The sequence below is a fragment of the Lycium barbarum genome, chromosome 8, assembly GCF_019175385.1.
Source record: "Lycium barbarum isolate Lr01 chromosome 8, ASM1917538v2, whole genome shotgun sequence".
NCBI classification, from domain to species: Eukaryota; Viridiplantae; Streptophyta; class Magnoliopsida; order Solanales; family Solanaceae; genus Lycium; species Lycium barbarum.
Genome location: NC_083344.1, coordinates 4,535,706 through 4,553,752, shown reverse-complemented (window position 1 = coordinate 4,553,752; position 18,047 = coordinate 4,535,706). Strand labels below are relative to the sequence as shown.

General features: G+C 34.7%; 2 protein-coding genes across 4 annotated transcripts; one reads left to right on the top strand and one right to left on the bottom strand.

The window, feature by feature from the left end:
* The first annotated feature begins 200 nt into the window (after positions 1-200).
* Positions 201-4,046, top strand: LOC132605766 (large ribosomal subunit protein uL16-like). 2 transcript variants are annotated; one of them, XM_060318998.1, is made up of 4 exons: positions 201-358; positions 2,582-3,083; positions 3,641-3,722; positions 3,819-4,046. In XM_060318998.1, exons 1-4 carry the CDS (start codon positions 349-351, stop codon positions 3,891-3,893), a joined length of 669 nt encoding a protein of 222 aa, XP_060174981.1. In that variant the 5' UTR covers positions 201-348; the 3' UTR covers positions 3,894-4,046. The 2 variants fall into 2 exon arrangements, with proteins under 2 accessions (XP_060174981.1, XP_060174982.1); XM_060318999.1 differs by lacking the exon at positions 201-358 and adding an exon at positions 1,837-1,861.
* A 2,644-nt stretch (positions 4,047-6,690) lies between these two features.
* LOC132605764 (geraniol 8-hydroxylase-like) lies at positions 6,691-9,309 on the bottom strand. Of its 2 annotated transcripts, XM_060318995.1 has the most exons (3): positions 8,563-9,307; positions 8,028-8,312; positions 6,691-7,411 (listed from the first exon to the last, which is right to left on the bottom strand). In XM_060318995.1, exons 1-3 carry the CDS (start codon positions 9,157-9,159, stop codon positions 6,806-6,808), a joined length of 1,488 nt encoding a protein of 495 aa, XP_060174978.1. In that variant the 5' UTR covers positions 9,160-9,307; the 3' UTR covers positions 6,691-6,805. The 2 variants fall into 2 exon arrangements, with proteins under 2 accessions (XP_060174978.1, XP_060174979.1); XM_060318996.1 differs by lacking the exon at positions 8,028-8,312 and having other exon boundaries at positions 8,563-9,309.
* Between the last annotated feature and the right edge of the window lie 8,738 nt (positions 9,310-18,047).

The window sequence follows — 18,047 nt, the reverse complement described above, 5'->3', positions numbered from 1 at the left end:
AACCCAAAGTCTAAAGTTGGAGACTCTCAAGTCCATGTTGAATTTACTTTTATTAAATTCGAAATCCAGGATAGCATCCTTTATATTTTTTAGTAGTAATATTTTAAGTTTGAAATTTATGACAATATTATTATGGTGATGCTTTCCCATCAAAAGTTTTCTTTTCAACTCAAAAACCAGTCCAAAAGTGGCTAGTTCAGGCAAGCCTTGCTTTTACCTGACCCACTCCCTATAAGCCCATAAGGCCCAATGAATACATGCACCTGTTAGCAACTTAACCTAGGTGTTTTTTTTTCCTGCTCATTTTCTTGTTTCTCAAGCAGCTAACCAAATCGCAGAGAATTAGCCATGGGTAGAAGTAAGTTTCTTTTCTCCGTTAATTGTCATTTTCCTTTACATAGGTTGTGTGTTGTTTATCTGATAGGAAGAATATATAGTTAATGATGCTAAACTTATCAAGCTTAAAGTTAATGGTGGTTTTATGATGGTGGACAGCTAGTGTCTTTGTAACCGATCACTTAATCTCCGGCACTGACGGAGCTAGAGCTTCGGTTACGAGTTTGGTTGAACCCAATAACTTTGGTTTAACCCTGTTTCTGTCTTAAAATATACATTGAATATGTACAAATTATTAATTTGGAATCTAGTAACTTAGAAGGACTAGAATTCTGAACCCATAGGCTTCAAATCTTGGCTCCAAGTCCATTCCTAGAAGTGATAAAATTGGTAGCTTAAAGATAGAAAACTTGCCCCCTTTTTTTTTTTCTCACAGTTGCTTGCAAAGCAACCATTTTTTCCAACCAAGAAACTGTGAAGAGACATTCCTTTATAAAAACCTGTTTCATCATCTTGAACATGGGGATAGACTGTATTGATTGTGTAGTGCCCACTATATTGCTCGCAACTTCGGGTATAGGAATCGGGTCAGCCCCACTTCCATTATCTGGGATATCCACATCCACCCCATCTGATTCATCATTTAACACATCTTGTTGGTCTTGAGATAAATTGTGGTTCTCTACCAGGCATCCAACAACGTATACCCTTAAAATGGGCCTAGCTACATCATTCAAATAAGCACGCAAACGAACCTGATCAGTTATCTTAAATGGCAAAACCCTCTGATTTTCAAAAGAGCTGTGCATATAAGTGATGGCAAGATCTTTTGATTCACAAGTTAATTCGCAATAGGTGATGATTAGGTTCACAAAATCATCAAACATAACATCTCTTTAGACAGTCATCGCTATCGTCTCTAACGTGTCACTACCCTTCCATCGCCAAATATATCGATTGTTCTTCTCGATCCATTCACCATGGAAATCAAACCCCCCCCCCCCCCCCCCCCCCCCCATCCCATTAGTGGTGTTCGAGGTACCTGAAGATATTTTATTTAACAAAAAATTGGTCATGAGAGTACATACCAATCTATAACAAAATGAAACAGCTGGAGCAGTTGTTCCAACAGATTATTGACTTGTTGGAACAAGTGGACTACTTGTTGCAATAGGTAATAAAATTGTTGCAACAAGTCACTAAATTCAAAAGTAAACTCAAGCCTCTCTTGAATTTACTTTTGTTAAATTCGAAATCCAGGATAGCATCCTTTAAGTTTGAAATTTATGACAATATTATTATGATGATGCTTTCCCATCAAAAGTTTTCTTTTCAACTCAAAAACCAGTCCAATAGTGGCTAGTTCAGGCAAGCCTTGCTTTTACCTGACCCACTCCCTATAAGCCCATAAGGCCCAATGAATACATGCACCTGTTAGCAACTTAACCTAGGTGTTTTTTTTTTCTCTCATTTTCTTGTTTCTCAAGCCGCTAACCAAATCGCAGAGAATTAGCCATGGGTAGACGTAAGTTTCTTTTCTCCCAACCTCTTCTTTTTTACGTTAATTGTCATTTTCCTTTACATAGGTTGTGTGTTGTTTATCTGATAGGAAGAATATGTAGTTAATGATGCTAAACTTATCAAGCTTAAAGTTAATCGTGGTTTTATGATGGTGTACAGCTAGTGTCTTTGTAACCGATTGAACCCAATAACTTTGGTTTAACCCTGTTTCTGTCTTAAAATATACATTGAATATGTACAAATTATTAATTTGGAATCCAGTAACTTAGAAGGACTAGAATTCTGAACCCATAAGCTTCAAATCTTGGCTCCAAGTCCATTCCTAGAAGGGATAAAATTGGTAGCTTAAAGATAGAAAACTTGCCCCTTTTTTTCTCATAGTTGCTTGCAAAGCAACCCTTTTTTCCAACCAAGAAACTGTGAAGAGACAATATCAAGGAAACAGGATCTCCTTATTGGAGATAAGCTTGAAGGAAAACGGTGGTTTGCCATGCTGTTTTTAGGTTCAAGAAAATATTAATTCTTTGTTTCTGTGAGATTTTTTTGATGAATCCATGCAAATGGTTAAAAAATGTATGTTAAAATGCATTAGTTTTTTTGTGTATGAACAGAAACTCTTAAATATGAACAGCGCTGACCACCATTTTGTTATTCTCTGTGAGTGAGCGCATTCATTAGTTTTGATGAAAAGCCTTATGTGTAACTGGTTGAATTCTTTTGTCAGGACCTGCAAGGTGTTACCGCCAGATTAAGAACAAGCCTTACCCAAAATCACGGTTTTGCCGTGGTGTTCCAGATCCAAAGATCAGGATCTATGATGTGGGTATGAAGAAAAAGGGAGTTGATGAATTTCCTTTCTGTGTGCACTTGGTCAGTTGGGAGAAGGAGAACGTTTCAAGCGAGGCACTTGAAGCTGCTCGTATTGCTTGTAACAAGTATATGACCAAGTCCGCTGGAAAGGATGCTTTCCACCTCAGGGTTAGGGTCCATCCTTTCCATGTTTTGCGAATTAACAAGATGTTGTCGTGTGCTGGGGCTGATAGGCTCCAAACTGGTATGAGGGGTGCTTTTGGTAAGCCACAGGGAGTCTGTGCTCGTGTTGCTATTGGTCAGGTTCTTCTCTCTGTTCGCTGCAAAGATGGCAATGCTAACCATGCTCAAGAGGCTCTTCGCCGTGCAAAGTTTAAGTTCCCTGGCCGACAAAAGATCATTGTCAGCAGAAAGTGGTATGGCTTGTCTTTAGAATCACCTTTAATTTTTATGTCACTCCACTGGTTGAGTTTTGACCATCTTGTATTTCCCCATATCAAAAGATGGTGCTATTCTTTTATTGTGACAATTATACATTTTTTCAGGATTATCATGTATGATTTTGGTATTCTTCAATGCCAGTATTTTTATGTTTCGATGCCAGTTTCTTTTACATGCCATGCCAGTTTTTTGTGTGTGATAGCCTAAGTTGTCTTTTTTTAAACATTGTTAGGGGAGACAAACTCTTACGGATCTGCTTCCTTCCAAAAGTTGTGAAGTGCCTTGAATCCTAACTTGCTATGCCTCTTTTAATGTTAATAGACTCAACATCTTTTATTTGCTGCCTTTCTAGAACAGGATCTGTTCTATGGGCTAGTACTACTGCATCTAAGTGATAGGGAGTCAAAAGTGTTGACACATTTATTTTACCTTGTATTAGTACCTAGCCGAATTAAGCATTTGGTTTTTGAATGTTTTTCACTTAATAGAAGTTGTGCTTGTGTCACACCTAATGTGTTTTCTTTGATTACAGGGGATTCACTAAGTTCAGCCGTACCGATTATCTGAGGTACAAGTCCGAGAACCGTATTGTAAACGACGGTGTCAATGCCAAGGTATGTTTTGTTCGTAGTCTATTTTTTACAATACAAGATCAGATCTTGTTGCCTGTTGGTATATGAAAACTTATGGATTTTCTCATGCTTTTGCAGCTTCTTGGCTGTCATGGCCGTCTTGCTGCACGTCAACCTGGAAGAGCTTTTTTGGAAGCAGCGACTTCAAGTTAAAGAATTTACCAATCTGAGCCTTTAGTTTTCTACTTCCGCTGAATGAAATTTTGTGTCCTGAACATCCATCTAGTTTTGAACCATTACTTAAGTTGTTACTGCTCTAATCAAATATTTACCTTTTCAAAAGATAATTATTGGCTTTTATTTGGATGAATTTTGTCTTACATCTATTCTGACCTGGGCGTTTAACTTCGTTTCTTACTGGTGTGAGCTGCATCTCTATTTCTTCTACTTTTTGTCGTGTATTACAAGCGCATTTCAGTAATAATGTCTCAAAACAAGTTGCTGGGAATCTTCAAAATTGTTGTCGTACCCGTATCGAATCCTCCAAAAAAATAGACACACCCGTCAACATTTTTGAAGAGTTTGAGCAACATATAGCTCAAAACAATACAGATTTCCCAAATGCAAAAAGGAAAAAATAAATCCCACCTAAACCTCCTGATCCAACGATGGACTTAAACTAGTAATCCTCCAATTCAAAAGAAAAATATATAATTCAGAGATAAATTAGTTGTCTGGGACTCAATGAGCTTAAATACCCCGCGGCTTGTCTCAACCAAGCAAATATCAAATGATTACTCGGAAGCCATGCTTGCAGAGTCCATTGGTGATGGACAACTTCAAGAACTCAATGATCATTTTGACAAGGTGACTGCTAATTTTCTTCATGCAGTTGCTTGTTTGAATCCGATTGACTCATATGCTTCTTTTGACATAAAAGATTGAAGAGAATGAATGATGTCTTGATGAACTTAGTATGCTTGCAACTTACATTGATGTTCTCCAATCTAAATGTACTTTATGATCTTCCAGAAAATTAGTTCAGACAAAAAAGCATTTAAACTTTCCACTTGGATTCTGCATAGTGAAACTTGCTTACGTCGTTAGAAATAACTTTTTTGATCATTAAATTTATCAAGAATGACCTGCGAAATCGAATAAATGATGAAATTTTTAGTTGTTGCTTGATGTCATATGTAGAAAACTATGTATTTAGTACTATTTCTAATAATGCTATATTAAAAACATTTAAAGAAATGAAACCTCATCGAGTAAGTTAGTAGATCTCGATGTTATATGTCAACCCCCCGGGCCACTAATGTTCCACCTTAACATTTTGACAATTAGGACATTGAGCTACAAATCATCAATTTTTTTTTTCATATCATTCCACTAGTATACTTCTTTGAGATCGTGATACATCTTTGTCGAGCCTAAATGAATAGAATACCGTGAGCAATAAATTTCTATGATAATATAAGTTTGTTGTGCTTTCACTAGTGAATTGTTTTCTGTTGATTTCTTTGTATATTTACTTTCACATTTGACACCACTTAGTAAAATACCTGACTCTCCCATTGAAGATTAACATAGATAGCACTTGGCCAATCTGCAAGAAAGGAGAAGAAATAGTTAGCCACATCTTCTTCATTTGTCTTATAGCCCAAACATTTGGAAGTAAGCAGAGCAGATAACATTAATGCTCTCTGTAGTGATGAAGACTGGATTGATGGTATTAGAAGGACTCAACCCTGTGTCTTTCTCTACTATAGAATAGATAGATTTTTTTTTTCTTTTTTGCCTATGGAATCTCTGCATTTACCAAAATAATAAAGAGACTCAACATTGATCGTGCTCAAGAGTTTAAACTCCTAATATCAAATCATTCAACTTCCTTAAACATCGATAATATTTGTGTCAAAATGGAATACACCAATGCCAAGATCTTTTATATTTACTACTAGTGAAGCTTTTAAGAGTGATAACAATATAGGAGGCCCCGGCGAAGTGATTCAAAACTCAAATGGAGAGTGTGCAGTCGGGGAGGCTCAACTATAAGGTCAATAAAACAATCGGTTAGGATCTCATTTTTTTGTTAAAGATATATTATATATATATATACATATATAACTGTGCTCAGCCGAAAGAAATTTTTCAAAATTAAAATTGATAAAATCTTATGTAAGATCAATAATGTCTCAAGATAGATTGAATGGATTAGTTATATTATCAATTTAAAAGGAATTGTTAGAACAAATCGATTATAAAACAGTAATTAATGACGATCTTTCCTTAAAAAAAAAATAGTGCCTCTCTCTGAAATTTGACTTTAAGCCCCCAATATTGTTGAGGCGGCCCTGTGTGTAGTTGGTTTCCTTGGGATATCGATCCAAGAGCGAACAATATAATGACTCTCACACTCTCTGTCCCAATTTAGGTGTAATAGCTCAAATTTTAAGAGTCAAACATTTAAATTTGATCGTAAATTCGAACGCAGGATCTTTAAATTTTTTGAAAACTACGAAAAAGTACTGTAAGTCATAATAATTAATAATTTAAATATATGAAAGATACATAAAAATTCACAGTAAAAGTTATTTGACTTTCGAATTTCATACATCATCACATACACTGGGACGGAGGGAATAATTTGTTTTCAATAAATAGCCACTTTATAATCAAATTACAAAAAAAAAAAAAAAAAAAAAAAAAAAAGGAAAAGGCCCAAATATACCCCTACAAAAGCGTGTTATATATGTTGTTTAAAGTAATTCATTCCAATACAGAACTTCATAAGTATATAAGAAGGTACATACATAGGTCTTTGACATTTGAACATTGCTACATTTATGAGGAAACTAATATTGCACAACAATGTCCTCTTTTTATCATCATAAACTTCTTAATTTTCGTTCTCTTTTCCTTTATAGAAAATAACAAAAACTCTAAGTGAAGCGAGGCTTGATTAGTGAGGAAGATTGTAAACAACTAGCATTGCTTGATATATATGTTCCACACGCATATGTATCACTTAATCATGATTAAGTAATACTATATATTAAGACTAAAATGTTTGGGTAAGTGTAAACATCAAATACAAATAAATATTTATTGACTAGGCAACATCAAAGAGGAGATGGGATGACTCGCAAAGGAAGGGCTTTGGCTAAGGTGAAAGCAAATTTCTCCTCCATGTCTAATTCATTTGGTCCAATGTCTGCTTCAAGTTTCCAATTGAAGGAATTCAAGAGCGAGCCCAATATTACTGGAACCATTCTCAATGCCAGTGGCAAGCCAGGGCATATTCTTCGACCAGCACCAAATGGAACCAACTCAAAATCTTTTCCTCGCATGTCCAAATCTGAACTCCAAAACCTCTCGGGTTTAAACACTAAAGGGTCCTTCCAAAAAGTAGAATCTCGACCAATTGCCCACACATTGACTAGTACCTGTGAACCTTTTGGGATAATGTAGTCACACAATTCAACATCTTGTTCCACTCTGCGGGGCACTAAGAATGGGACTGGTGGGTGCATTCTTAAGGTTTCTTTGATAACACATTGCAAGTAAGAGAGTCGGGAAATGTCATTTTCTTCTATTCGTTTTCCTTTTCCAGTGATTTTTGCAAGTTCAGCTTGAGCTTTCTTCATAATCCGAGGTTGTCTAAGTATTTCTGCCATTGCCCATTCCAATGTGCTTGTAGTTGTATCCGTACCCGCGCCAAATAAGTCCTACAACATTTGTATATCAAAGTATATAACCATAAATTACAGTAACTAAAAGAAACTATAGTAGATCAATACATAATTCACCCACAACAAATAATCTGGCATATACAATAAATAAATTAAAGCATTATTTAACAAGTATATCATAAGCATATTAAACAAGTATATCATGTTCTCTTACCCGATGAATAAACTTACTATACATGGTATCTAATGTCGAACCGATAAACAACTTAAAGATCATGCAAGTCTGATTCTTTTTCTCTTTTTCATTTTTATAAATATATATATATATATATATATATATATATATATATCTAAAAAAAAAATCCTGGAGTTGGGAAGCAATAGCAACGAGAGAGAACAAAACTTGCTAAGTTTCGTACATTCAAATTACACCTCTAAAATATAAAACACTTCTGTTAATGAAGAAAATTGAGGTGTCACAATATGAAATTTGAAATCTTTATCTTTTCCTAAATAATAAGCAGGGGGGAACTATATTAAAATCATTTTAACTTTTGATGGTAATTAAGGACAAAGCCAATAAATGATTGGGAGTTAGGATGACAATATATATTAACTTAAATTCATAAACTAATTAGAAGAGAATACGAACCAGAAACATGGACTTGATGTGATTGTGATCAATCTCTTCAGGATTTTCTTCGCTAATATTGAGAAATGCTTCCAAAACATCACTTCTTTCACCGTGAAACCTTCTCTTTTCCTCTAATCGTTCATTAATCAAACCATCAAAAAGTTTACACAACTTATCTAAAAGAATAGTTGTGCGTCGCCTTCTTCCTTGAAGATCAATCTTTTCAAGTATGGGGAAAAAATCTACTAGGTTAGGCTTCCCTACCTCAGCCATGATACCCCAAATAAAGTCCTTCAACTCCACCTTCGAATCCAAATAAAAGGGCTCATAATTACAGTTACAACAACAATATATTGCACTCAATGCACCATTTAATCACAAAAAGAAAGTCAAAATGAGGGGTCGGGGTGTAACAGTTATATTTTCATCTCTACCTTTGAATCCAAAAAAAAAAGGTCATAAACAGTTATCTTAACATTGTAGTATATCTAATGCAACGTTTAATATTCAAAACGAGGGGTCAGGGTGTCACAGTCAAGTTCTTGAGCTCTACCTTTGAATCCGAAAAAGGATTAGCCAAATCCTTGGAGAAAAGGATGTTGGACAAGAAATTAAGATTAGTCCTGAAAGCAACTTGACCTACATCCAAAGCTTCACCTTCTTGGCTACATTTTGCACAATAAGCAATCAATTCTTTCACCTTTTGAGACCTTAGATGTTGATTTGCATCAAGCCTATTGGAAGAGAAGATATTTGTATTCAATATTCTTCGAAGCATTCTCCATTGAGGACAAACAGGAAGCCATGCCACAGAGAATTTGTAATGGTTGTGTGCTTGAAGGGCATTAGGGACAAATCTACCTGAAAACACTTGATCTTGATGTTTGAGGACTTGTTTTGCTATGGTTGAAGAAGAAATGACAACTGTAGTTATTTGGCCTAGTTTTAAACTCATAATTGGACCATAGATTTTCGCAAGATTGGCCAGTGATATATGGGGTTTTGCACCTAACAAGTGAAGGTTTCCAATAATTGGCCATGGTGATGGCCCTGGTGGAAGTTTTTTGTTGCCTCTGCTGCATAATTTTGCTAGAGTATAAAGAAAACTCAAGGCAAAAATTGATCCCAACACAAGTGTATAGTAATCCATTATGCCTCTCTCACACACACCCTTCCTTCAACACTGAAAGATAAAAAGATGCTTACCTCTTTTATATTTAATAATGTAGAGGAATATGTCCAATACGGGTGTGTGTGGTCATAAATTTAAAATGTAAGGTATGACTTTCGTTCCTTTGATACGATCCACGCATCGCGCGAATACGTATATTAGTACTCTTTTAAAAAGAAAGTGTAAGGTATAATCTGACTTTCGTTTAAAATGTAAGTCATATTCTTCATTGTTTTGCCTATTTCTTAAATTAAAGAAGAATTAAGCTGATATATGATGTTGCATTCATTGATAAGGATATCATCAACTTGGCTGCGCATCTGACTTTCCAGATTTCCCAGCAAATAATTGAGGGACATTTGATCATAACCTTTTGTATCTTACTGGTTTGTCTTGTATAACTACGTACCACGATAACATATTTTGTCTGATTGAGGGTTTCATATACTCCAGGAGTGTTACCAAAGTAGGTTCAGATCTTTCTTGTCTTTTTCTCTGTTGCTCGGACTCTCTAAAAATGTTATTGTATCGTGTTGAATCCTCCAAAAATGCACTATTTTTAGAGGATCCGACACGCACCCCACAATATTTTCGAAGTGTCCGAGCAATATAGCTTCTAACTATTTTGTGTCATCCAATATTTTATATCTAAACTTACCTCCATGTTCGTTTTAATTGATGGTCACCTTTACTCCACTTTCTAGGTTATCAAATTTCATTTGCGAAATGTTAACATATTTCTCATCAGTTTCAAAATTGAAAAATATATATACAGTGTAGTTTTGTGGAGTAGAGTAATTTGCGGGAGGCCTAACTTATATGAGTTGCTTTCTTGGTCCATAACTACTTTGTCCATTAATGTTAAATGCATTTTGTTCTCATGCTCCTTTATGGGTGTGTTTGCCAAAAGTATTGTCCCAAGTAAGTAATAACATAGGCATGGTTGAGCATCATTTAGGAACTAAATTGGAGCAAATATGCCATTGATTAGGTTCTATGTGAAATAAGAGCATTTTTGGCCTACTCCTGCTAAAGAAGTAACTTCCCTGATTTTTAAAAAATTTACTTTTTTTTAGAGAAAGTGTTTTTGCAAAATACTTTGACCAATTAAATATGAGAATTCCTCAATATCAGACACACCCTATAATATATGTCAAAATCAAGCAAACATTGATTTTAAGCAAGGAAGTGATTTATGGAAAAATTCTTTTGTCACTGTGAAGCGGCTAAAAAAGAGCAGTTTTAGCACCCAAAAAAAAAAAAAAAAAAACAGAAAGTTGTTGAGTGATAGTGATATGCACTTGCCAGATTCTTCCTTTAGGCTAATTGTTTTAATACTTTTCTAAAATGTTCCAAGTTTTGAGTGTGACTTGGCTACTATTGTCCGTTTGAAAAAGTATCTTAGATTATTTGTGACATGATCATAATTCATATTACATTGCTTTTTGGACTATATGCATTTTCTTTCAACTTCTGTAAGAGATGATAAGAACAAACATATGATGATTATAAAACTTGAATTGGCGAAATCTATCTGAAATGGTTAGATATTTTGTAGGCTTAGATGATATTTTCTGTTGATTTGCTTGCTAGAGTAAAAGCTAAAGCGATATTTTTGGTTTGAAATTAACAAGAGCACGTGTAAAGTTATAATTGGATTGTACTTTAAAAAAAAATTGTGTTTTATATAGTGGATATCATAAGTATAAAGCCATAAGTTCAGTGATATTATTCAAATGGTTATCAAATTTACAGCGGAAATGGGTCACATTGCCCTGTACTATTGAAAATACGTTATATCCGGCCTTCGTTATACATTTTGCATATATCACAACTTACCATCGTGCATTTGTCCATATTAACCACCCACCCGTTAAATCCGTCATCCTAATTCCTAACTTAAATAATACACGTCGCTGGCCCTCATTGAATACACCACTAAAAAATCACTATTTTTTCACTGAAATTTTCCATTGAAAAATATTTAGTGGCTATTTTAATTAAATGTCGGTAGGAAAAAACTAAAAACTAGTGTTTTCACGCGGAAGAATCAGGAAGTTTACCGGCGTATCAATGGGAACCTGTTTTCCATCATGTATTTACCTAGTGAGCTGGTTTGGTAGGAATGATGTGGGAAATAATGTTTTATAATATAAATTTCTCACTGAATATCAATGGAAAAAACCTGATAAAAAATAGCCGCCTGATTTCTAATTAAAGCCTACCGGACTCATCCTAATAACCCATGCCTATCAGAAGCCCCCTTAACTTAAATCCCTTCTTCTTTGTTCGTCTAACATAAAGTTTTTAAAATTTAGGGTTATTCCATAACCCTAAATTAATTGAGGCCATTGAAAAAGCTCTCTCTCCGATGGATTCACTGAAGAGAGGTTGGGTGGGTTTTAATTAGAAACGGGGCGGGTATTATTTGTTCAATGATGGTCATGTGTATCATTTAAGTTGGGATGAAGGATTTAACGGGTGGGGGTAAATATGGTCAAATGTATAACGTTAAGGTCTTGTATATATAAAAAGTATAACGAAGGGTAGGAATAATTTATTTTCAATCGTACACGGAAAAATATCACCCTTTTTCGAACTTACAATTTGAAACGTCACCATGGCATTTTAACTGATTGCAATGCCTGCTTGGCTTTCCGGTCACTGGTTTTTCTACCAAATTTATATTCTGAGTAAATGACTACAAGTTTTGTAATTTATAAAATTGGTTCTAGTTTACTTTGTAGAGAAAAAATGTAAGTCAGATGATTATTTAAGATATAAAATCATATCAATACGGTAAATCTGAACCTTTAGACCAATTAGTCATAATATTAAATGTTTTTGGCATGCTCAATAAAATATTTGTTGCATAATAATTCATGTAGCTTGAGATTTGTAAGTTGTTTCGACTTTCGGGAGAAATTTTTGGCCCTTTACAATCTTTTTTTAATTTTATGACCCTTTTATAAGAGATCTTCATTTTTTATTCATAAGAGATTTGAAAAAAACACATAAGAGATCTGAAAAAATCATTTTCTTCTATTCAAATTGTAAGAGGGCAAGAGATCTCATTTTCTACTTTCCTGGAAGCAAAAATGATAGCAACAAAAAGCAGTCATCTCCATTACTTTCCCTAGATGCTACTCTATAATATGAGTTTGCGAGTATCAAAAGGAAATTTCTTTTGAAAAAGATCCGACATAACCTTTTGGCATATGTTGTTTATGTAAAGAAATGAATGATGGGCGTAACTTAACTCCAAAAACTAGTTTGTGAGGGAAGGATTGTCCAGGTTATATAAGGAATCCACCCATTTCTTAAAGGGAAAAGGACATAAATGGCCATCCGGCCCAAACTAATCCCACCGGATGACCCAAGTTTCTCCAAACCCATTTTGTAGCCCGCCAGCCCATTTACTACAAAAAAAGACCTTTTGTGGCGATTTTAGTGACCACTAAAAGTAAGTCAGCACAAAAAGTCGTCACTAAAAGTTCGTTGCGAAAAAAAAGGACTATTGCCACTAAAGATAAAAGATATATCATACATATAAAAAAGTATCATTGTTGTTTAGAATATGTATCCCTACGGTATATCTATAGAAAATGTATCATAGGTTTGTATCAGTGTTGTGTAATTTGTGTATAATAAATGTATCATCAATGTATACTCACTAATCATACATATATTATACATTAGTTATACATTGATTATACACTAATGATTCACATACTATACATATTCCATACATAAGTATAGAAAATGTATCATTGTTGTATAGTTTATGTATAAACTGTATCATCCTTGTATAGAAAGTTATCATATGTCTAGACAATGTATCATACATATACACTATATAAACTGTATCATTCTTGTATAGAAAGTGTATTTATAATTCCAGCATATGAATATAAACTGTATCATTCTTGTATAGAAAGTGTATTTATAATTCCAGCATATGAATATAAACTGTATCATTCTTGTATAGAAAGTGCATATAAACTGTATTATTCTCGTATAGAGTGTATCATACGTATAAAAAATATATCATACAATATGTATAGAAACAATACCATTGTTGTATAGAATATGTATCACTACTGTATATGTATAGAAAATATATCATACGTATAGAAATTGTATCATTATTGTATAATATGTGTATAATAAATGTATAATCAAAGTATAATTTATGTATAATAAATGTATAATCAACATATAATTTATGTATAATAAATGTATAATTAACGTATAATTTATGTTTAATAAATGTATAATTTATGTATACTTACAAATTTATTAGTTTGTAGTTGATATATTTTAGTTTGTTAAGTTTTCGATGATGGTTACTTTAGTTTATTTATTTAGTTCTTCTTTTTTAATCCCTAGTAGAAGATAGAAAAATAAACTGAAGTTTGCAGCAAACTTTTAGTGGCGATTTTAAAAGTCGCCACAAAAAGTATGATCTGGTTTTTTTTTGGGCCAGCAACTTGGGACATTTGTTCAAAATGGGGCCTTTTGGGTCTTTTTTTATCCCTTATGGTCACACCATGTACTTTTCCCTTCCTTAAACTACCGATGTGGAATATTTTAACAGTTTAGTTATAGTATTTGAATAAATATAAAATATATTAAAACGGAGAAATGTTATCGTTTGATGCACTTATGTGACCGCAACCTTTCTAATATTTCTTTTTTCATCTTGAATACAAATAATAGATTCTTAATTAGGCCAAAACAAATATGCTATTATGCTTCGATAAATGTTCAAAGATGTAACTTATCCATTTGTCCCAATTTACGAGACACATTTTCCTTTATACCCTGTCTAAAAAGAATGTCACATTTCTATAATTAGAAATAAATTAGTTTAAATACCCCTTTTACCGTTAACTAAATGATTTATAGCCACACAAATGTCTAAGGTTTGTTTTAGACCACAAATTTCAAAATTTTCCTTTTTTTATTTCTTAAACGTTTGCATATAGAAGTCTTAATTAATCCAAATCTTTGTTTTTGTAGTTTCAAATGATATTTAGAGGACCAAATATCTCACTCCCTAAATTTTGTGGGGCCTAATTTGCTAAGGAACCCAACATGGGCTTTGAAAGGGGACAATACAAGCAACTCTGGTTGGTTTAGCAAATAAATATTTAAACATAATATTGAATCATTTGTATCTTAAGGATTCATATATCTGATCTCAACTATTTAGGATTGAGGCAAAATTGATGTCCTCAAATGTTTGTACAACGAAAACTATGGACTCGGTTTACCAGGGATGGCAAAACGAACAATATTTGAGCAAACTAACAGTAAAAGAAGTTGGTTTTGGACCACAATGCAGGGTTTATAACTTAGAGACTCTTTGAATAGTACATGTATATTAACTTGACAAGCAAACATAAGAGGACATTGGATTTTTATCACACAACATGATCATTAAGTATTTTAAAAATTAGCGGTGCTAACTAAACACAACCATTGACATGTAACACATAAGATACATCAAAATATATTTGCCTGTTTCTTATTGTAGCTTGTCCGTTTCATATTTGATAGAAACTAAGCGACCACCAAACAGTATAGAGAACCAGGTTCTCTATCTGTTCCCTCAAGTACACAAACAAAAAGTAAATAAGAAAATATATTTACGTGAAAAACTCTTTGCTCAAGGGATTAAAATCACGACCTATCGGAGTGGGATTTCAACTTCACTAACTGAGCAACTTAAAGATTAAAACCTTTTGCAACCTAGGAATTAACCTCTTAATTCCTCACCCCTTACAATAACTCTATTGTAAGCTACAACCCTTGACTAACTCTAACCAAGCAACCAACCCAACCTTGACTAACTCTAGTGAAACACTCAACACACCTTGACTAACTATAGCCAAGAAACAAAAATAACAAAGGTTGAAACCTTCCTATATGACACTTCTCCAAAGTAGAGTAGGATTACAAATAAAAAGCAAAATGATAAAGACTTAACAAACCTAGGACCTAAGACATCTTCAGTTGTCGGGATCTGGTCTTTGAGTTTGGTGAAGCTTTGTTCTTGATAGCACAAAACGAGCAGTGGCGGCTACATTTGTGAGAATGTGATTTTCTGTTTTGCAAGTGTTAGGTTAAGCATTGTAACATGTTGTATATATATATAGGGAAGCATGTGAGAAGCATGTGACCATGGATAGAGACATTTCATCTTTTTTTGATATTGGCCTTTAGCTGTAGGTTTGACCTCTAGCAAACTGCAGTTGTGCTGCTACAGTTCTGCCAGTCGGCACAGTAACAGTACCGCAGCTTTACAGTTATAGCGCGTTGAATGTACGACACTCAGGGGACCTGATCGAGTACCTAGTTCCTCAAGTGTTTGTAAAATCATCAAAACACAAAATGACATAACTTATAAAATTTTTCCTTTTTGATGATGACGAACCCATAAATGAAATTCCCCCTGAGAACCAAGTTCCCCACTTATTCCCCTGCGGATTAGACTTAAACAACATGTTAGCATCCATTTTATTTGAAATTTACCCCTTGAACTTTCAGCATCAGCATATCAACTTACCCCCTAGAAAAACTTTCCCCTTTTGGCATCATTGAAAAGAGTTATAAAAGCGGCACAAACACAAAGAAATTCGGTGACATTAACTCATGGCCACTGGGACAACACATCATGAGCAAAAACAAGAACAATAGATAGAAAGCATTGCATAAACCAGATTAATTGCCCATGAAATATAGTAAACATGATGATAGCCAAGACATAGCAGTCAAAACAGTATAAATTATGATAATTAAAACGTCAAAAGTACTAATGTCATCAAAAGGATAGAAGTGAACAAAACAGGAGTGTAACAGGGGAGGAATGGGGTAAAGGGACATGGAGACTAAGGACAAGCTGGGAAGGAACTAAGGAGCGAAAGCCTTGAGGATTTTGTCACATCTCTTACTGGCAGCCGTCTAACTTGGACCATGTGGTTACGGAGCACATCAAGCTTTTGCCTCAACTCAGCATTTTCAGCCCTTAACGCAGCATTAGCAGTTGCCATTTCATTACTGGGACCAGGTTCCCGTTCCTTTGCAGCCAGCTTTGCTTTCAGGATGGCATTCTCAGTACTCACATTCCTCTAAAGTCCCCATGGTGAACATGTGCTTTCTAGTCCCCATAATGGTCTTTCCAGTCTTAACATGGGAGTGCTCAAAGACCTTAGTCAAGAAAAAGCCATATGGGAGACTGTGCTTGACCTCTCTAGAATAACCACTTTGATCATATGCTCAATCATTAGAGCAGCCAGACTGATAGATTGAAAAGTTGCTAGAGCTTCGAGAAGGACTAGGTCCACAACAGAGGCAATACATCTCCTTTCAGACCTTGGAAGCAGCGCTTTGTTGACAAGCTCAAAAATGAGCTGATATTCAGGCTTAAGATGTTTCTTATAAAGCCTCTCACCAGTCGCAGATACTCCCCTTTTGAAAATCATATCTTTGAAAGCTTATAATTTCTTCCCTTCAATTGTTTTCAGTCCATCAGTTGGGACACCAAAAATTTCACCCAACTTTGCTTCGTCCATCTCGAACTCTTAACTCATTTACTGTCATGACCAAGGTGGAGTCATCAGTGTACATTAAGGAAGCATAGAACTCTGCCACCTCATCTTTAAAGACACTAGAAGCAGGGAAGCCAAACAGATGCTCCCACTTCTGAAACTCAACAATCTCCAGCAGCTTCTTCATTCCATGTTTTTCAGCAATTTCAGAGACAAACACTTTGCCCAGTAGCACCTTTTGCTTTTTCAAATTTCCTTGTCTCTACAATTCCAGCTCCTTAGTCTTTTGCCTCTTCTTGGAGGAACCAGGTTCCTCACTCTCACTGCGTTTTCTTTTCTTAGAAGAGCCAGACACACTTTTCTCCTTGTCAACCTCAGCCAGACACACTCTTCTCCTTGTCAACCTCTACTTCAGTCTCATCCGCCACAGCTTTCTTTCCTTTTTCTTCTTTTTTATGGAGCAAGCAACATTGATGGAGAGAAGATGTTGGTCGGAGAAGTCTTAGGGGTCGCGAGTCGGTTAAAAGAGGCAGGTTAGGTAATTTTAATTGAAATCAGGTAATTTTTTGGGATATGGGATTTTCCATCCAATTAAGGGTATAGGTGTAAAATTTGCAGACGACAGGGATATTTTTGTTCACTGTCACTAATGGCAGGGGTATTTTTGTTCACTGTCACTAACGGCAAGGGTGTTTTTGTTCACAATCACTAATGGAGGATAAAGTTGGCTAATAAAATAAAGTATTTGATATATTTGATGCTTTTCCCAAAAAAAATCATGTGAGGGTGATGGGTCAAGCTTTAAGTTTGAATACACTACCAGTAAGCATATATCGGCCCACCGACCTTTTACTGGCGCATGCCCAGACATAGCCCATAAGGACCAACAAGTGCATTCACCTGTTAAAAAGGGGTCATTGGCACTTATGTCCTAACTAGTGACGATAGCCCGGGCCCAACATGAACAAAATTGTATTATTCTGCTATACGCTATTTAAAATTTTCAACTAATCTTTTTTGGCCTACCTAAGAAAAATTTAAGTAGAACATGAAAATGTTTAGAATGGTTCATGTACTATAATATGATCAATATTTACTGACCCTAAGCATAATTCGAAAATAGTTAGAAGTAATAAAGTAACTTAATCCTGTCATTTCTCGGCTACAGTTGGTACAATTACGAGCATAATCAACCTTTTTTTAAAGTTTTTTTGGTTAATATTTCTTTTCGATCTTATTTTAAATAATAAACTGTCTCAATTTTTCAAATTTTCTAATGACAATTACTCATGGCTAATATAAAAATAATCTTTC